Source organism: Ruditapes philippinarum, unplaced genomic scaffold, assembly GCF_026571515.1.
Source record: "Ruditapes philippinarum isolate M1 unplaced genomic scaffold, ASM2657151v2 ctg1457_1_1_1_1, whole genome shotgun sequence".
Taxonomy (NCBI): domain Eukaryota; kingdom Metazoa; phylum Mollusca; class Bivalvia; order Venerida; family Veneridae; genus Ruditapes; species Ruditapes philippinarum.
In genome coordinates this window covers 168,116-186,872 of record NW_026853398.1, presented here as the reverse complement: position 1 = coordinate 186,872, position 18,757 = coordinate 168,116, and the positions used below count along the sequence as shown (strand labels likewise).

Sequence of the window (18,757 nt, the reverse complement as noted above, 5' to 3'; positions counted from 1 at the left end):
ATCATATCTTTACAGCTGACAATTACTAGGGTCAGCCTAAAATTGTAAAATGATCTCTGGGTTATTAAAGTTGAACAAAAACTTCCATTTCGTCATAATTATCGAAACATTTATGACACTGAACAGAATATTTATCAGTTTTAAACTGTTTTAAATTGTCTTTGGGCGTCTTGTCTGTGATATGCAGGCTTCATAACCTCAGATCCTCTTTCAAAATTCCATTTTATTTAGTTCCGCCCGTTGTTCACACACAGTCATTCTTTTAATTGGGGACCATGCGTCGTTTTTCATGGAATGGCACTACTGTGTCACATTGAAGGTTCCATGATAACCGCTGTATGAACACATCTGCGGATGTTTCTGAATTCAAAATTTCACCATTTTGGTGTTTAATTCCGCTTGAGTCGGTGCTTGGGGTCGCGGACGGTAACTTGCACTTTCCATGCAGTACCGTCCATGAACAGACTCAATCAAACCTATTTTGTTGTGTTGGGCTTTCTTTAGAAGTTCTGTTTTACTCTATTTTAAGTTGCTCTACTGTACTACATGTTCTCCAAAACGCATCTACAACATTCTAAGTGTATATTTTACAGTAAAATAGGCCACTACATCTTAGCTGTCTTGTATATTTTCCACGCCGTTTTATTGAAATAAAGTAGATTTCCCTTGCACGTGTTTCTTGTGCAAAGAAGAAAGGTAATTATGTACGCTTTATAATTTTTTATCTGCGCAAGTTAGTTCCCTTAGAATGTTTTCGATTCGGCTATCAAACCATAGACTTAAATCTCGATTTTGATATATAAAATATAGTTCTAAGGTTACAAAGCAAACACTTTGGAAAAACTATTGGTTTTATATTTGATGAAAATATAAATACATTGCTTTTCCTATTTTTCAGACTAAAATGACGATTTTTAAAGCCAGATTAATATTTAGTTGAAGTCGAACTCGTCTATTGATTTGCAATCCAACATGGCCGCAAATAGCAAAGATAACAACAGAGCGCTCAGAACAGAATTATGTTTTCTTGGAAAATTAAGTATTTGACATCTAGTTTGTAATGATAACTTAAATCAGGAAAATGGAGGACAAATTTAAAGAATTGTTGGAAGCGCACAGGTCAAAGTTCTCCGCCGTAGTGGACGCTGACGGTTTGTTACTGATTTTAGAACGAGCTGAAACTTTGACGCAGATAGACGTAGATGAAATCAATAAACAAACATCAAATAAAGACAAGATTGATAAAATTTTAGACATTCTAACAACAAAAGATAATTTTGCATTTAAGAGTTTGTGTTATGCGCTTGAACAGACATATCCGCATTTATTGACAGTTATGTTTCTTGGAAATAGCCAGAGGATAGGATCAGGTAGGGCTTAAGATTGTTCCAGAAAATGCTTCTTGAAAAATTATTAAACTAGAATATTTTGATCAGTTTACATATGATATCAATACAGGCAATCAATCTATGTGATATTTTGTTCTAGTTTAGAAATACATAAGTAAAAAGCAGGGCTATAGGGGCCGCCTTCTATTGCCACCCCAGGAATCACACCCATTGTCCAGACTTCCCAAAAAACGTCGGTCCGACGGACATGTCCAATAAATTTTGATTAGGTTCGATGATTTTTTATTCCTGATCGGTCTGACTGCCCGGCTTTATCCAAGTGGCATGTTTACAAAATGGTGTCGCAAAAGGTGCCAAACCTGGTAAAAAAATGAAAATCAGTGTCAGAGGAGCGTGCTGAACAGCACTTAAAGGATGAAAAGAATAGATCTGAGACAAAATTTAATGAAAAATGGAAGCAGGACCGTGAATCGTAGGTGTATGAAGGAGGAGATGAAAATTCGCTGTACAGACTGTGCGGATTTTTACGGTGAAAATATTAAAACCGAAAAGTGTCTTAGAAATACAAACACAAGTTTTCCTTTGATTTTGATTAATTTTATTCAGTCTGACAGATTTCGTTTCTGTCCAACAGATTTTCATGGTTTGTAGGACTGAATGTCTGACACTTTTTTTAAACTTTTGGGAAGTCTGTTGTCCAGTGTTCACTTTACTATACGTGCTCATAAAATAACAGACATTACTTCTGGACTAAAAAAAATTTAAAGTCCAGAGCTAGATTTTAAGATATTTTTTGCTGGGAGCAAAAATCTTGTTTTGTAGATGGATTTTGCTCATTTAAAGGTGCCATTCGGAATTTCATGCACTGATTTTGTTTTCACTATTTACCTGAAAATTGGTGATTGTTCCATAGATACATTACAAATGGCAGTGCCCAATTTGATATGACACTCAAAATTTCACTGCTGGGAACAGAAATCTCAATACTTTTTTATTGTTTTTTATTTGATTTCCTTTTAAGTAGACACATGTAGTCTAGCTGGGCAAGCCAAAGCCCTGACAATGTCTCTTGAAATTTAATTTGTATTACAATAAGTTACACTAGATTTAAAGTGAAAATAAAGGTTAAAGATGTAAAAAAATTGATAAAAAAAAGTCTTTATGTTGTTGCAACCTCAAAATCAGGCTAAAGAGAACAGGTCTGTATATACACATGAACATGTATACGTTTAAACTGTCCTGGAATCAAAGCAGTTCCCATTAAATGATATCTTATTTTAAAATGAGAGAAATAGAATTAAAAATAGAAATAAAATTATTTAATGGAAGAAATGTGGTGTCAGTCATAAAAATTAAGATTAAAATTTACAAGCAAGTCAGTTAGACTAACTAACTAAGCAGTTTTCACTGTAAATAACTAATCTATATTTATTAGATTTTTTGCTATCAGGCACTACTGCTGTTTAATAGTAGTTGTTAATCACAACTGAAGTAGGATCTATCTTGTTATTATTCCAGCAGTTTGTCTTTATTAAAGCAGTATCAGTAGTATTTTACTAGTAATTTATATTGTGATATTATTCTTTTATTTACTCTATAAGGAAAACCATTCACTTCATGTTTGTTAAAAGTGCCTTAATTGTGAGGAAGCCCACGCTCCGGTGATGTGGGAGCACTCATTCTGGTGGTGTGTAAGAGCTCATTCTGGTGATATTTTTTACAGGTGTTTATCACAAGAGTTTACTAATACTATTTGAGCATGACTATTTGAGCCGAGGATTTCTTTTGTCAGCAAATAAAACATATAGAAATGATCTTAAGATAGGTCAGAATTTATGAAAGAATGTCAAAAAGCACATGTTAAACTATTCTAAAAGATGCAAACTTTTTTACTCTTTTACTCCCCTTTTTTACTCTCAAACAGTCAATGGTTAAAAATTTCATGCAAATTGGCCCTTTCATAAATTGTTACACTATTGTGGAATTTTGTATGTGTTTTTTAAAAACCTTTAAGATTGGATAGAAAAACATATTATTTTACATAAGTCTTTAAATTTAATTTATACTTAAACTGTAATTTGTAATGAGATTTGCATAACCTGCAGAATAAGGGTTTATTTATAATAGTATTAGCTCTAGCAGTGATTAATGCTGAAGATGCATAAAAATGAGAAAAATGTGCCAGTGCCGTCAGGTAAATGCTAATATGACACGTTATAACCAAAAATATTACAGCTAATATTTTCATTGTTTTATGTTGAATTTCATAACTCATAACTGTTGAAACAGTTTGCTTATTTTATAGCAAGTACATGTAAAGTCCCTTCAGCCAATGAGTATTGCTTTACAAATTTTGTTTGGAACTCGCCAGACCCCAGATATTGTAATTCATAGAAATTGTTATATGGCCAAATAAGTGATTAAAATTGAGGAAAAAAAGAAGAAAACTTTCCTTTTATATGGGCAAAGAGAGGTCAGTCAGCGGAAACTTTTTGTAGAATAAACATTTATAAGGTTTGCCAATTGAAATTTTAAAATCACCAATGCCTGATGCCAGTGTTATTCATAGCGTTAGACATTCACTGGCAGAGCATTACAGTGTCTACATCAATTAGGGAATATAACTCCTGTAAACATTATCTGACAACTACAATGTGTCATTAATAAATTATCACTTAAGTTAATCCTTTGATAAAAAAAAATTATGTGTCTCATAATTGGGCCTGTCTACAACCGCTGAAGTCAGGGTCTGCTGCTTAGAATTGATGAATTTTTTTTTTACAATTTGGAACCCAATGTTTGACACTTAGTTTTTTTTTACTTATTTCTTTTCAAACATGTGCATTCTTGTACTGAGAAAAGTGAATTTATAGATAAGTCAGTATTAATGAGATACAATATGATTCACAAATAGAAATATTGTTACATTTTGGACAAACAGAACAAGTGTCGGATAGGTATTGTAAAAAATATTTTTAAAAGTAGAAATAAAAAGTAAAGGTGTTGACATTATTAATTCCATTTTGTGAACCTTAGTGCACTGTGAAGCTGTAACAGTAAAAGTTTGTATGTACCTGGGGATTAGATCAGAAAATTTTTCTTTTAACCAGGATAAAGCTATTTGTCAGAAACAAATATACATGTACATATTAAGTTACATGTAAGTTAACTTTTTCCTTCTTTTAGGTATTGAGACTCGTCTGCTGGAATATTTAAGATAGTTATTGGTTGAAGGTCCTGCTCATTACATTTTGTCCACAGAAATTAGTGATTTATGCCAGATATTCCTCTTCCTTATTGTCTGTGTTTAGAGAGCAATGCAAACATCAATTGATAGGTCACCAACAATGCTTTAAGATAGAACAAAAGCTGAAAAAATATCTCTATGTCAGTCCTTAAGGGACTTTTATATATCTACATGATACATAAACATATTTAGAAGTCTGCCTTAGAGAATATACAAATTTGAAGTAAAAAATTGATAAAATTAATATTGATTAAACTCACATTAAAATGATGATACAAATGAGTTAAGACTAATTCCAAGTAGCCTGTATAATTTGGGAGGCTTTAGTACCGGGTAGTCCTGAACCTTTTATGGGTAGGGTGCATATATGTTTTCAAGTAGTACTGAACTTTGATTTTATCTCTTTTTCTTATTTTAGGATCTTCACTGAGGTCAACAATTCTAAAATCATAAAATTTGAAAGTTTTACATAGATCAAGTGAAGCAGTTAAAATTGAAAAATCTGTAAAGAAAAATAATGAAATATGCACAGAGTGAAATTTGAAATTGATTGTTTGTTTAATTCTTAGTCCACATTATTTTTGGGTCATTTTGGAATTATGAAAATAATTCTGGATAAACACGGTGAGAGAATGATTGGAACATCAGCACACAAGTTATTTAACAAGACCTTGGCAGACAGTTTTTTGTAAAAATATTCCTAGTCCCATCATGTCAGTAAACCTAAGTGGAGCCCATTTAGTGGTAGAGAAATGAACAAACAGTAACTCTTGACAAGATTTCAGTTGTAATATCAGCATTCCAAAGACTTTGAATTTATTAGCATAGCTGCTGTTCATCTTGTTGCAATGATTGGTGTGCTGACCTTTGTCAGAGCATATAAGGTAAAGAGACCTTAAGGCTGTTGTAGGTTCAAATTGTGGAGGGGATGTTGACTTTTGGTAATGGTGCTTGCATTGGGTAATTGTATGTCCCTAGATCGATCAATTGGGAGAGCATATGGGTTTGGTCTGTCTGTCTCAGTCTGTCACAAATCTTTAACCTTGACCATATAAATATGGATTAGGAAGTCCTTCCAATTAGCTTTTAGCCACCAAACTTCACAGCTTCTTGTACCTTGATGAGCTCTATATGTCATGCCCACTTCGAGGTCTCAGTCCTAATGGTCAAGGTCACCATTTTGGGCATTGTGTTCATTGGAACATAGTGCTTGGTCATCTTGTTTGAAGATACATAATTTATTCTTTGGCTTACATTCAGTTTGCAGATAGAATTCTTAATGTTTCATCGGTATCAAGAAAAAAAGATATCTTATGTTTGCTTCTTAGATTTTGTTGAAAAAAAAAAAGAATGGTCTGATAAACCTATAATGATTTGAATATTGTGATTTTACAGTCTTCACAATTACAAAATAATGTTTGAACAAAGCAAAGTGTGTGTCTTTCTTCTTCTGTTCTTTGTTTGTCTACTGAGATTTTATCATAGTTACACACTAATTATAGTGTTTGCTCTTTATTTTGTAAACACATTTGTTTTACATTTATGAATACAGCCTGTACAAACAGTATTTTTAGTTCTTATCTGAAGAACGGCTTTAAAACACTTTCATTTGAAAAGAAATAAATTTAGAAAATTAGCTTTGAGTAACCCTTATGTCATTAGTTTTCCATGGTTGTATTTTTTAGCTTGCAACCATTAAGATATACAGATTGTAGTGATATGTTTAATACATCATGCAAGGGACATGAAGTTTTAAGGAAAAAAAGTGATAAGAGTTTACGATAAAACCTTGAAAAACATGAAATAGCTATTATTATGTTTGTAGGTTTTTTGTGGTAATCACTGCATAGCACTTTTTCAGTGCTGAGTCAGAGGACCCCCTCTTGCATGCTAGCCTGGTGTGCAGTGAACAGTGAAATTTGTTCAAGCTGTGGTCTCTTGATTGATTGAAGATAAACCATACCGAGTATATTTATATATATATCCATTGACATGTCAGTTTTTATTGCTGAAACAGATACCACATTCTAGTTTGTTTGTTTTTGTTTGATCATTTAGGTAGGAAATGGATTTTATAAGTTCAATATATTATTGAATGTAAATGATTGTTAAAGTTGATGCACAGAGGCTTTTATCTGTAAACATTTTAAGCTGAATAAATAGAAGCTAAATTGATATGAAGCTGTTGATTATACTTAATTATGGTTACCCATCATCTCTATATGAAACCTAATTAAGAAGCAGCTGACAGATTTATTGGAAGGAGAAAAAGACTGTTTCATCATCTGTCCTGCCAAAGAGAAAACATTAGTTTTGTCAAGAGACTTTCATTGCCCATCTTTGTTTACCTTTCCTTGAATGGTGGGCGTGGAGTGTTGTTGGCTATATGTGTATTTTTTGCGTTCTTATATTTTGTTGACTTATCTTGAGACCTATACCTTATACCAGTTGCCAATCCTAGCAACTATTTACTCAGTTGGAAGAGTATTTAAAAGACTGTAGTCTGTGAGTTTTGGTCCACATTTTGCACATTTTTTTCAACAACAATTTGGTTAAGGACTATGTCCAACACCATTTGTCCTACACTGTTGTTTACAACGGATAAAATTAATGTGAAGAAGTTGGTTGTTTCTTGTTTTAGACAGTACTCACTACTGAACATTTGTCAGGTAATACATGTTAATGTCCATCGGTATAGGCACTGGTATTGAACCGAAATACATCTTAAAGCAGCACTATATTCTATTTGTGTATTTTTTTTATGAAGCAAACATTAAATTTTAGTTCATTGTTGTCTGTGGTAGAATGGTTATGGTGGTTGATTTCAAACCATTTGTCCCTCACCACTGTGCCTTTGAATCCAGACAGGGACCTTGGATTCTTTCATGTGAGGAAGCTATCCAGCTAAGCTTACGGAATGTAAGTGCCATGGTTCTACTCAGGTGCCTGTTTGTATCAGAAATAATGCATGGAAGAGCACCTGAGGTCTTCCTCCACCAGTAAAGCTGGAAAATTGCCATTCCAAGTTCACTGTTGTAAAGTTTGATGAAGAACTGGTCATATTAATTATAGCTACCAGGGGATGTTGAATTATTAAATGAAGCTGAGATGTCTGGCCTTTGATTGTGTTTAATCTCTCACATCACATTAAGTGACTCACTCATTAATGAGATCTGCTATTCTCCAGATCTGGGCCTTAATAATGCAAGTATTGGATTATTTCTGAAGGAAAAGGGAAGTCTTGACAAAAGGAACTTTAATGATCTTTTTGTTTAGTCAGCAGTTTAATCAGGGTGTTTTTTATGACAAATCGTTTTTCTTTAATTGTAATAATGACGGATGATTCATTCTCTGTAGTGTACTGTTAGAAAACATGCAGTATCCCTATCAGAATAATGGACCAGTCACCATTACTGTTAAGTAAAACGTATTATTTTATGGTGTTTTGAGCTTAAAAGATATTCCCATATTTTTTAGTGACAGGCATTTATATGTGATCTGCATTGTTTGACCTTGCTGAAATGGTAGAATTTTTCATTATAGGTCCATTTCTAGCTTTTACTTGTTAAGGAAGACTCTATATAGTTATCTCTCATTGCCTGGGCTAGCATCTGAGGGGAAGCACCAAATCTTCTGCAATCTTGCTCAGGTTATAAGCTCCTTATACAATAGGGTTCATTTGAAGTTTGTACCCATCATAGTGTAGGGGCAAGTGGATAATTGATTAGTGTATTCTATATTTACATGTAATACAGGGAAACATTATTCTAGCATATCAGTAAAATTGAATCTGACATTCTGATAAAAAGACCAGTTTGAAATACTGATTTAACTAACGTTTAAGAAATGTAATAACAATCAAAGAAAAACAAAGAACTATTGAAAATTATGTTTTAAAGAGATTGTAATAGAATATGCAGGATATATATCGCAGCTTTATGCTAGATTATACAGAACTTAAATCAGTACTCAAAGAAACCTTTAGATTTACTTTTTGTTTTGAGAATTGAGCTTTTCTCATTCAAAATAAACACATATCCAGTGCAAAGTGTGTTTTTAAATAGATCAGATCTGAATTAATTGAAGTCTTAAAAAGTAATTGCACATGAAAATTTTCTTTTTCTCTCTCTTTCTCATGCACTAGAAATTACATTGATGTGCTTGTATTCTAAAAGATTTTATAATTTTGCCCTTGACAAAAAAAAAACTGGAAAGATTTACTTGAATTCACATTTTGATAATGACTTTGTTTTGCAGTAAAAATCGACCACACAGTGTGAGCATGTATTGTACTGTAGTCTGGGTCATACAGGTGTAGTCATTCAAATCACCTGGTTGTACCAAATGTTTAATTACAATGATAGCAAAAAATAGAGCATGTTTAATATCTGTTCGTCTTGCGTACATGTAATTAAGTCTGTTTTGAAACTGTTTCAGAACTTCGTATTCCAATTAAAAATAGATTATAATTGTTTTTTGTCAGGTTATTTTTTTTGATGTTTGACCTCATTTGTTTAGGAATTATAGAATAGTTGTATTTTGCTATTTGCACAAAGGGAGTTATAATTTTGAGGAAGTAATAATGACACTAGTGCAGATAAGACAAATTTTTATTGTTCTTTTATAGACCACAATTAAATTATTTATCTCACAATAATTTGGATATGTGCAAAACAATTAAAGAATATGCACTCCCACCGATCCCTACAGCCACAACCTTTTCCTTATACAAATCTGATCATTGACTTCTTATTTGTTAACATAGAACTAATTAGGCCATTATTATTTATATTCTGAAGAATTTTGGTACAGAAATAATAACTTACTTAATTAATAAAAACATGTTATTTTGTAGAATATTGCTGGTTTCCATGACATCTATTAGAAAAGTATGTCATTAAAAAAAATAGCTACATGCACAGAATTATATGTTTTGTATAAATTTGTCAAAATTCAACTTTGTGTTAATAATGTGACTTCGAGTCACTTAATTGTTGTGAGAATAAAGGATGTTAACCCTTTCTAAGTTACTACACTTACTTGCCTTTCTTTCAATTCATCATTTTTGCCAGGGAATTTGCTGACTGAAAAGTGAACAGTGCAAGCCATGATCAGTGGGCCTGACTGCTGGCTGATCTATGTCTGCACTGGTTGCATTGGAACAATACTGTAGATTCAGTTGTTCCCACTGAGGAGAAATTCATTCAGCTAGCCAACAGTTCTAGTCAGGTAGCTGACAGTGCCGGGAATAATGCATTGAAGAGCATCTAGATTTTTTTCTCCATACATACATGTATATTCAGTGTTCAAACTTCATGACATGTTTTCTCACAGCTGATTTAGAAATGAAATAAATATTTTAAAATCATGTTGAATAACTTTTTGATAATAAGTAATATTATGTATTTTAACAATTTTAATGATTTTCATGTGTTTTTTCCCTCGTGTTTTTCTTAAAATCAGTTTTCTCATCCTGAGAAACCATGATGTCCTGATTGTTTAAAAAGTCACATAAATTAAGGACTGTGTACTGTAACATAATCATTAGGTAAATTAAAGTTAGTATATGAATCATAACAATGAGTTGAAATTGCATGTGTCACCAGATTGCATGAATCATAGTATATATTAAATCATTTAATGCCATATTTATTACATATTGTATAAATGAAAGACAGGAATACATGATTTGCTGTACATAGAATTTCTAAGAGTGATTTCTGTTTGTTTAAAGGCCATGATGATGTTTTTCTGTAAAAAAAAAGAAGTAGTGGAGGTCAGCCTCTTGCATGTGGTAGCTAATTTTTTCAATTTTTCTAACAGGGGACATTTACTTCAAATTAACTCCTGAAAAAAATAGAAAAATAAGTGAATAAATAAAATAAAAAATAAATAAATTTTTTTTTTTAACCCAGTTGTTGAGAAAAATATTGGCATATTCCAATGATGTAAACAAGCTGTAATTTTGGTGAACATTTTTTTTTTATAGAATGTTTTTAGATTTTTCCAAGTGTGGTATCTTGTATTCCATTCAGTTTGGTCTACTTAAAATGCTTTCTGATTAACAAGAAAGTTGTTCAATTTATTTAATAGAACTTTGGTTGTTATCAAAGACTCTTTCAAACTCTGTAGGGGAACTTCTCCCAGTGCTTTATTTTTTTATCTACATGTATTTCATACCATGGAGAAGTACTTTGAAAATTTGTATACTATAAATTCACTTAATTTCATGGTCAAGAAATTTCTTGGTTTTGTCAAAAAGGACATTTTCATTGGTTTGTTTTATTCCTGGATGGTCTGCTTTTGAAAAAAAAGTTTAATCGAATAGTGTAATGCAATAGTTTAACAGCTTCTATAGGGTCAATGATACTCATAAATTTATGCATTCGATGGCTCAGCGCAATACTGGTCTAACTGCTATTTTTGAAAATGTTCAGGAGAGACAAAAAACTGATTTTATTCAAAAATACTTATATTAGAAAATATTTTTTTGCTATGTTAACATTAATTATAATAAGAAATAATGCCATGTATATAATTTTTTATTAAAATGTTACAAATTGTGTATTTTAGAGTTAGACCTTTATTGCGCTGTAATTCTGAGCGCAACACAAGACTAACTTGAGTTAGACTCAAATTCCCTCTTGCAATTTGGTAAAAGTGGTACAAATATTTGAGTTAGACCTGTTTTATGTTAAATATTCTGATATAATGAAATTTTAAATTTTGAACAACATTGTTTTGTTAATTTAAACATTGTTTAAAATATTTTGCAAGTCTGTAAAAGAACTTTACAAAGACTAAATCCTTTAATATTTTTTTATTAATATATCATGCGAGCTGACTTTAGATGAAAGTACACTTCTTTCTCCTTTTTCAATTTGTTTGAGATTCAGATTTACTTAAGATCTTTTGCAGATTATCTGTGCAATAAATTTGAATTCTAAACAAAATGCAAACAGTTTTGATTCATATAGTGTTATGAACAGTAGTTATGAACAATGATGACTGACGATCCAGGTATATATTATGATATCAAACAGGGAATGTACATTTTGTATAACTCACATTTGTACAAAGAAGACACATTTTATTTTCTCAATGCACACCATTACCGCCATTGGTGCTTAAATGCTATGATTCCGATATTACTTTTATGCACTAAATCTTAATGAATTTAATGTATGTGGTCCTCTTTTCTGATGATATAATCATTTATAAATATCAAATATTTTCAAAAATGAAAACCGCTGTTAGACCATGCTTTTATTACAACTTTTGTATGTACTTTCTCAACTGTTTAGGGTATATTTTGAAAGTGTAATGTTCAAATTTTATGACATGTTTTGCTGAAAACTTTCATTTTATACAGTTGACTCTCAATAAGTCAAAATCGCTTTACTCAAAATTCCATGTTAGTCGAAGTCCCGTCAAATTTCCTTCCTTATCTTTGTATTTTAACTCCGCTTAGGTCAAATTTTGACTAACCGAGACTCCTGTTTAGTCGAAAAGAAAATTTGGTCCTGTCAGTTAAAGTCCAACATATTGTCATCTCAATTAGTCGAAGTGTGAAAACAGCCGACGGATCAAAGGTCGGCGACATCAAGATGAAATGTTGCCACTCGTGATTCAAACGTTTCATAGTAATTTTAATTGTTGGTCATCATGTATTATTAACACGTCGTAAAAGTGGCTTTAATCGGTTTCAGGACTTAATTGGTTTTAAGAAAGTTGACTCGGGTGTTAGTTAAATAACAGTCTAGGTATTGTTGTGTGTTATCAACGTAACTGACATTTGTATAATTAATGTTCCGTCATATTGCATACATTAATATGTACTTCTGGTTCACGATAGTTGCTACTTTCGTATTCGTCCGATGATCAATTCACTCCAAATATTAGATAAACATGTACGAATGTCAACGTAATGGCGCAGATCCACTTAACTCGAATTCCGTTTCTCTCGAAGTAAAATACCCAGTCCCATGGATTTCGAGTTACCGAGAGTCAACTGTATATCAAAGTCATTTTACCTCTAAATTTTGACCAAATAACAAGAGGTTGTCAAACATATTTTAGAGAAAAAAGTAAGGCTGTACAACCCACTATCAGGGATTCATAGAACAAATTATTGTTAGCACATGATATAATTCAGAATCATTTTAGTAAAGTTAGATGTGCTTTAAACACTAACTTGCAACCACTTACTCATTCAGATATGAAAAGGCGCACACCTGAAAAGCACCATGTGCACACCTTAGATTAGCACTAAACAATTAGAATGGATAAATGTTTGAATTTTCTCATTGACACTGATACTATACCAAAAGCAGTTGATAGTCATTACATTTTTAATTTCATTAAATTTGATAGGTAAAATTAATGGCTTTTAGATCTAAAATGAAACATTTTTATCAACTTACAGCTGTTTCTGCCACATAAGTCAGAGAGTTTTTGACAATTGCACTCTCGAAAATTCAATGGAGCTGTGTGATGTAAAAAATTATCAGAATACAAGAACTGAAAAGGTCATTATAATGTATAATTGTGCATATTTTGATTTTTTCTGCACATATCACATCAGACAGAAAGATATTGTATCAATAATATAAGTATTGTGAAGAGTGTGATTTGCACATATTGACACTATGTTGTTATTGTATTGTTTGAGTTGATAGTGTAAAATTTATATTTCTAACACGACCCGCATTTTTCCCTATTGAACATAGAAGAACCGAAAGTGTGTGTTGTTATGCTATAAAATCACTGTTTGACGTTCTATATTTAGACGTGTAACGTAATCATAATACACGTGACGTAACCACTAAAAATGTGACGCGCTGATAATAAGAACGGAAACAAATCAGGCGCAATATAGCTAAATATCAGGTACGGCAGCATTTATTTGTTAGAATCGAAATAATATAACCAAATTGGTGATTTTATTGCTTGATAACATTACTGTTTGTCGTTCGGATGTGCATCATTATATCACTTGGGCTGCGCCCTCATGATATAATTCCTCGCATCCGAACTCCAAACAGTGATGTTAATGAGCAATAAAATCACAGTTTGGGATATATTGTTTCTTAAATAACTTTACTTGATTAGAGAGAGTGATACAGAAGTAGATACATAATTTAAAAATAAAAACCCAAGAACGCCCTCAAACCTGAAATTGTTCATTGTGTTACAGGCTAAGTTTGATTTGGCAGTGAAACAATGTACAGTCTACCGCCTCAATTCATCTTAAGCAGAACACAAAATACTAAATTGTACAAAAATGATAGTTTCAACTGCACTTTATGTTAAATATCAAATAATACAGTACGAGTATGATGTAATGACTTCAAAGACAAAATAAATGTTTAATTGTGACACTAAATTATTATTAATTTTTTTCAAGATTTTTCGTTTACAGTTACTTGTACATGATATGCAATTGGATAATATTTTGCGAATGATACAAAGCACTGATGAAGGCAAATAATTTCTAGTTTTTTCATGAATTCTCACATTCTTTATAACACATTTCAATGGGATATGCATATTACATGTATTTTATTATTTTTATTTGAAACATTTAAGGTCTAACTCAATGATTTTTGAGGAAAATTGATATATTTGACATGGCAATAAGAGACAAACTCAAGTTAGACCTATATTGCACTAACAAAATTGAACTACCTGAGATAGACTTTTATTTTAAATGTAAATAAAAAAGGCAAAAAAAGCATAAAATACCCTAAAATTTTCACAGAATGTGTATTTGACCTTACATGATCAAAATATGTAAAAAAGTGATTTTTGGTAAAAATGTCACTTAGACCAGTATTGCGCTGAGCCATCGCATTGACCTATCTATGAAAAGCGCTGAAATCAGTGCCCTACAAATTATAATGATTTTGCAGTACATTGATATTAAAGTTTTAATTAGAACTTTTAACATCCCTTCAACCAAAAATCATAAATGTGTTAAATTCTGATGCCCTATACCTTAGTGCAATTCTGGATGATTTATCTCATAACTGATTGTAACGATTACTGTAAAAATGTCTTCATAATTATACTTTTGATGAAACAGTAGAACAAAGTTGGTAATAAAAGTAAAACTACAGACATAAAGCTGTTCAATGTGATGTGAATGTGGTTAAAAGTGGATTATCTGGTAACAGTTTGATGGATTTCCCTGCTTGTGATAATACATTCAGAAATCTGTATAATCTCTTTATCTGGTAATGAAGCTAATTAAGGGGAGAGAAATCTCTTTGCCTTAGACTGAGATAATCATGTCTGGAGTTACTGGTATTGGTTTATTGGAAAATGGTGAGGTAATTTAATTACAAGCCATAATGTGGGAACTAGAAAGAATATACCTGATTAATAATAATGTTTAGCCTATTCTTAATGATAAAACATAGGCAGATGTTTGTGTTTTGGAGAGGAAAACAATCCACTCCACCCTATAAACTGATAATGGAGCTTTCTCTATGTTGGCTTCAACAATATTAATGGTATCATTATAAAACTCCCCAGGTTGATAATAAAGATCAAGTGAACTTGCAACTTACTTGTTTTGTAGTTTTTATACAACTGTTTTTCCTGGCATAAATTTTTGTAATATGTCAGAAGCATAAAGTTTATGTGTGTTGTTTGCTGTCTTTTGTGCTTTTATAAGTTGCATCAGAATAAAATCTGAATGCTTATTTTTGATAATATTGTGATCTTTTTGTTTGTTCCTGTCTAATGAGTGGAGATCAATATGTGAGCATCTGATCGACTTTTGTTAGTAGTTTTAATTTTTTTTAAACTTGTAAACAGAACACAGCTAGAATTTATGACTTTGCTGTCATATCAGTCAATCAAAATTATTCAATCTTAGGTCTGGGAGATATTTATACAAATAAAATTATATAATATTCCTTGTGGGTGCATATTCCGTATCCTTGTCCAATGGCGTGGTCTAATTTGCATCAATAGCTCTGCATACAAACATGGTGATTGACCTGCATGTTGTCTTTAGTATATACTAATTTAATTTTAGTTTGAATAGAAAGCTATAAGCTTACTGAAACAATTCTTCCCAGGAACCAACATAAAGTTTCTTGCTCATGGAAACAACGGCTTGCCCCAGACAGGGTTTGAACCCACGAGGCCAGCATTCCTTAAATTACTAGTCTGAAGCCTTAACCACTTGGCCACGTCACCATTATTGTCTTTGAGCATTGACTTAGTCACTTTGATTGATATGATCATATGAGTACTTTTACGTTGAGATGGAGCTGTCAATACCAGGAAAATATTAGTTATTGTAGTGGAAACAAGCCCTTCTAATTATTACAAATATACAGAAATATTAAGTAACATGGTACCAAAGGGCATGTGATTTAATTAATTTCAGTAGAGCAGCCCCTTAAATACTCTTGTGACAGCAATTTTACTCTTTTGTTTTAAGATTTATATTGTAATGGTTTTAAAAAAAGTTGCAGAAAATCTTTTTTAGTAAAGCATAAAACTCAAATTGCAAGAACTGTTAGTATAGTTCTAAGAAATTTCAATCAAAATTTGTTATTTTTCTTTTTTATTTATTTATGTTCATATAAATATCTTAATTCTAGTTAAGCTATAGATGAAGGAAGTTAGTGCTAATGTTAATTCTTAAGAACTTGGAGAAAATGAGCAAATTGCTGTTTGCTGGTGGTAATCAAGTTTCACAGATGCTTGCAGAAGTGGTAGGTAGATCTGGGTCACTGAAGTGCTTCTGTAAAATAAGCCTGTGTTTGTGAAGTTTTTGATGGTAGAACGATAGAGCTCGTTTTTTTTTTTAGTTAATCTAGGTCGTTTTGTGAGGATGCTGCTTCGATGGCTGTTTCCTTCTAATAATGGAGGGAGTAATAACTCTACCGAAGGTTTGTTGTAACTTTTTCTGCTTAAAATGGTCGTCAACTCATTTCATGTAATTTGTATTCTGTGTTGTAGAACATTCTGTAAATCATAGTTGTAACATTACACTGTAAGAAATGGATTATTTCTGTTGCTGTTGTACTTGTCCATGATTACAACTTTAACACTCTTATTACATACCATTTTGTCAGTTATTAACTGTTGACAACAATTTATGCTTTAATAATGCTGATTGTGTGGTAAAAGTTGCTTGACATTTGTGGCAAAATGTGATATTTCCTCATAAGTAGTGACAGAGAGTAGTATTTATTATTAATCTTTTTGTATTTTTAAGGTTTTTATTAAGGCTTTTAGTTATATTACTGTATTGCAGATTTGCTGAATAGTTGTCTTTGAAAGTTCCTGTCATTTATCAAGTGTTATCCATATGTCAAAATTTAGAACTTCAGAAACTTTTGTTAAAATACTTTCATGTGCAAACAGGGGTCGACACTAACAGTATCCCAGTGTCCCGAGGACACCAAAATTTCATAAGGAACTCCTGGAAATCAGCATTTCAAATAGTGAGGTGTCCCTGATTTTGCAATAATATGCCCAAGGGACACCTGTCGAAAAAGTTTGTCTCTACCACTGGCAAAGCTAGATTCTGAAATATTTTTTGTTTGGGTATTGCCCATGCATAAAATAGCACAATATCTCAATTTGTTACAATTAGTTAACTGTTTAATAAAAATGATTTGAAACAGTAGCCAAAAGTAGGCCAGACTAACTGTAAACTGACCTAAATGCACAGTGTAATCTGAGAGTTCTCTGGGTGCCAGGCAGATACTTATGTCTTACATCGATCAACCAAACACCCAACCCAAAACAGATGCTCTGTCACAATGTAAACAAAAAGTGTTTTGCTTGTTGTTGGTGTCACCACCAGTTCATCTAATAGTCATTAAAGCCTAGGGGTTAGTTTGTTTAGTGACTTATATGTTATGATTTAAATTACTTTGGTTATTGTAAAATGGTACATAACTACATGTACATGTTTGATCTAGTTTTTTTCACAGGCTGATCATTACTGCAGATTTAAACTTTTGCCCTTTGGCTTCAATTTAAAAAATTCTAATTATTATGTAATCAAATATTTGAAAGGTTTATCAAAAATTGTAATCATGTTAAATAAAACTTAAGTATAGATTATTACAGAATTATGTCACCTGGACTGGAGCCTGAGGACAGTCTGCACATCCATGCAGTCTTACTGTAGGCATTATAATGTTGGATGCTGAATGTTATCATCCTGCTAGCCTGCTGGCAGCAACACATTCTATACATATGACCAGTGCTGACCAAGAACTGAGCCAGCTCATATAGTCATGCAGTCTAATCATGGTCTGCACTGTTTGCTATTCAGAATATATATTTTGAAATTTTCCCAGGAAATGATGAATGGTCGATCTTGTCCAGATTATAAGATATACAAGTGACTAGTGTTAATCCATTTTTTTAATATTTTTATAGCATCAGGTTAAAGAGTCGGATAAGACTTACTGTCTTAACTCTCTTTGGACAGTTCAAAATTACAACCTCTGCAAGACCATAACATTGTTATACAAATATCATTTAACAGGTTATTGGTAAATTTATGAAACTGAACATTTTCTGTAAACTTTTTGAAATGTGAAATATTTATAAACAACTAATTACATCGTTAATATAGATACATCATATATATGAGCAATATATGTTATGACATATTTAGTCCCGAGGCAAAATAGCTTATAACTGACTTGATATATGTGAATGTACATTGGTATCTAATTTTGGAATAAACTCTTTAAGTTCTCGATAATTTTCTAAAGGAATCAATTTATATTTTTGTGTGGATTTTTGTTTTAAGAAGTAATGTAATGCATATGGTAAGTTTCAAGTAAATACTGATAGAAACATATTTTTTATTAAGAAGACCAGAAGTTATATGATAATTTTAAGTCAAGTCTCTTTGGGATATTTAAATATCAGTGGATAAACAGACATTATAAAAAGTCTGGATATAATTTATTTTTATTAATAAGGTAAACAATTTGATGATAAATCAATTTGCTGCCATAATTGTTGACGTTGTTATGTTGTTTGTGACAATTCAAAAGTGCCACAATGAAGACTTACTGTCTCAGTGGCTGTCACATAGAATAAAAGATTATAACAGAAAATGAATAAAAAATTCTGGGAAATTGTCAGACATTGGAGGAATTAAAATAGACCA

The 18,757-nt window shown here is 31.8% G+C and overlaps 1 protein-coding gene across 3 annotated transcripts in view; it reads left to right on the top strand.

Annotated features, from left to right (window-relative positions):
• The first annotated feature begins 952 nt into the window (after window positions 1-952).
• LOC132736763 (disks large homolog 5-like) overlaps window positions 953-18,757 on the top strand; it is a 67,659-nt gene continuing 49,854 nt past the window's right edge. For 2 of the 3 annotated variants that reach the window (XM_060723976.1, XM_060723975.1), the window contains exon 1: window positions 953-1,370. In XM_060723976.1, the coding sequence (XP_060579959.1) occupies window positions 1,082-1,370 (289 nt within the window). In that variant the 5' untranslated portion in view covers window positions 953-1,081. Of the gene's footprint in view, window positions 1,371-16,379; window positions 16,506-18,757 lie in introns of those variants that run through there. The other variant, XM_060723977.1, reaches the window with a different exon arrangement.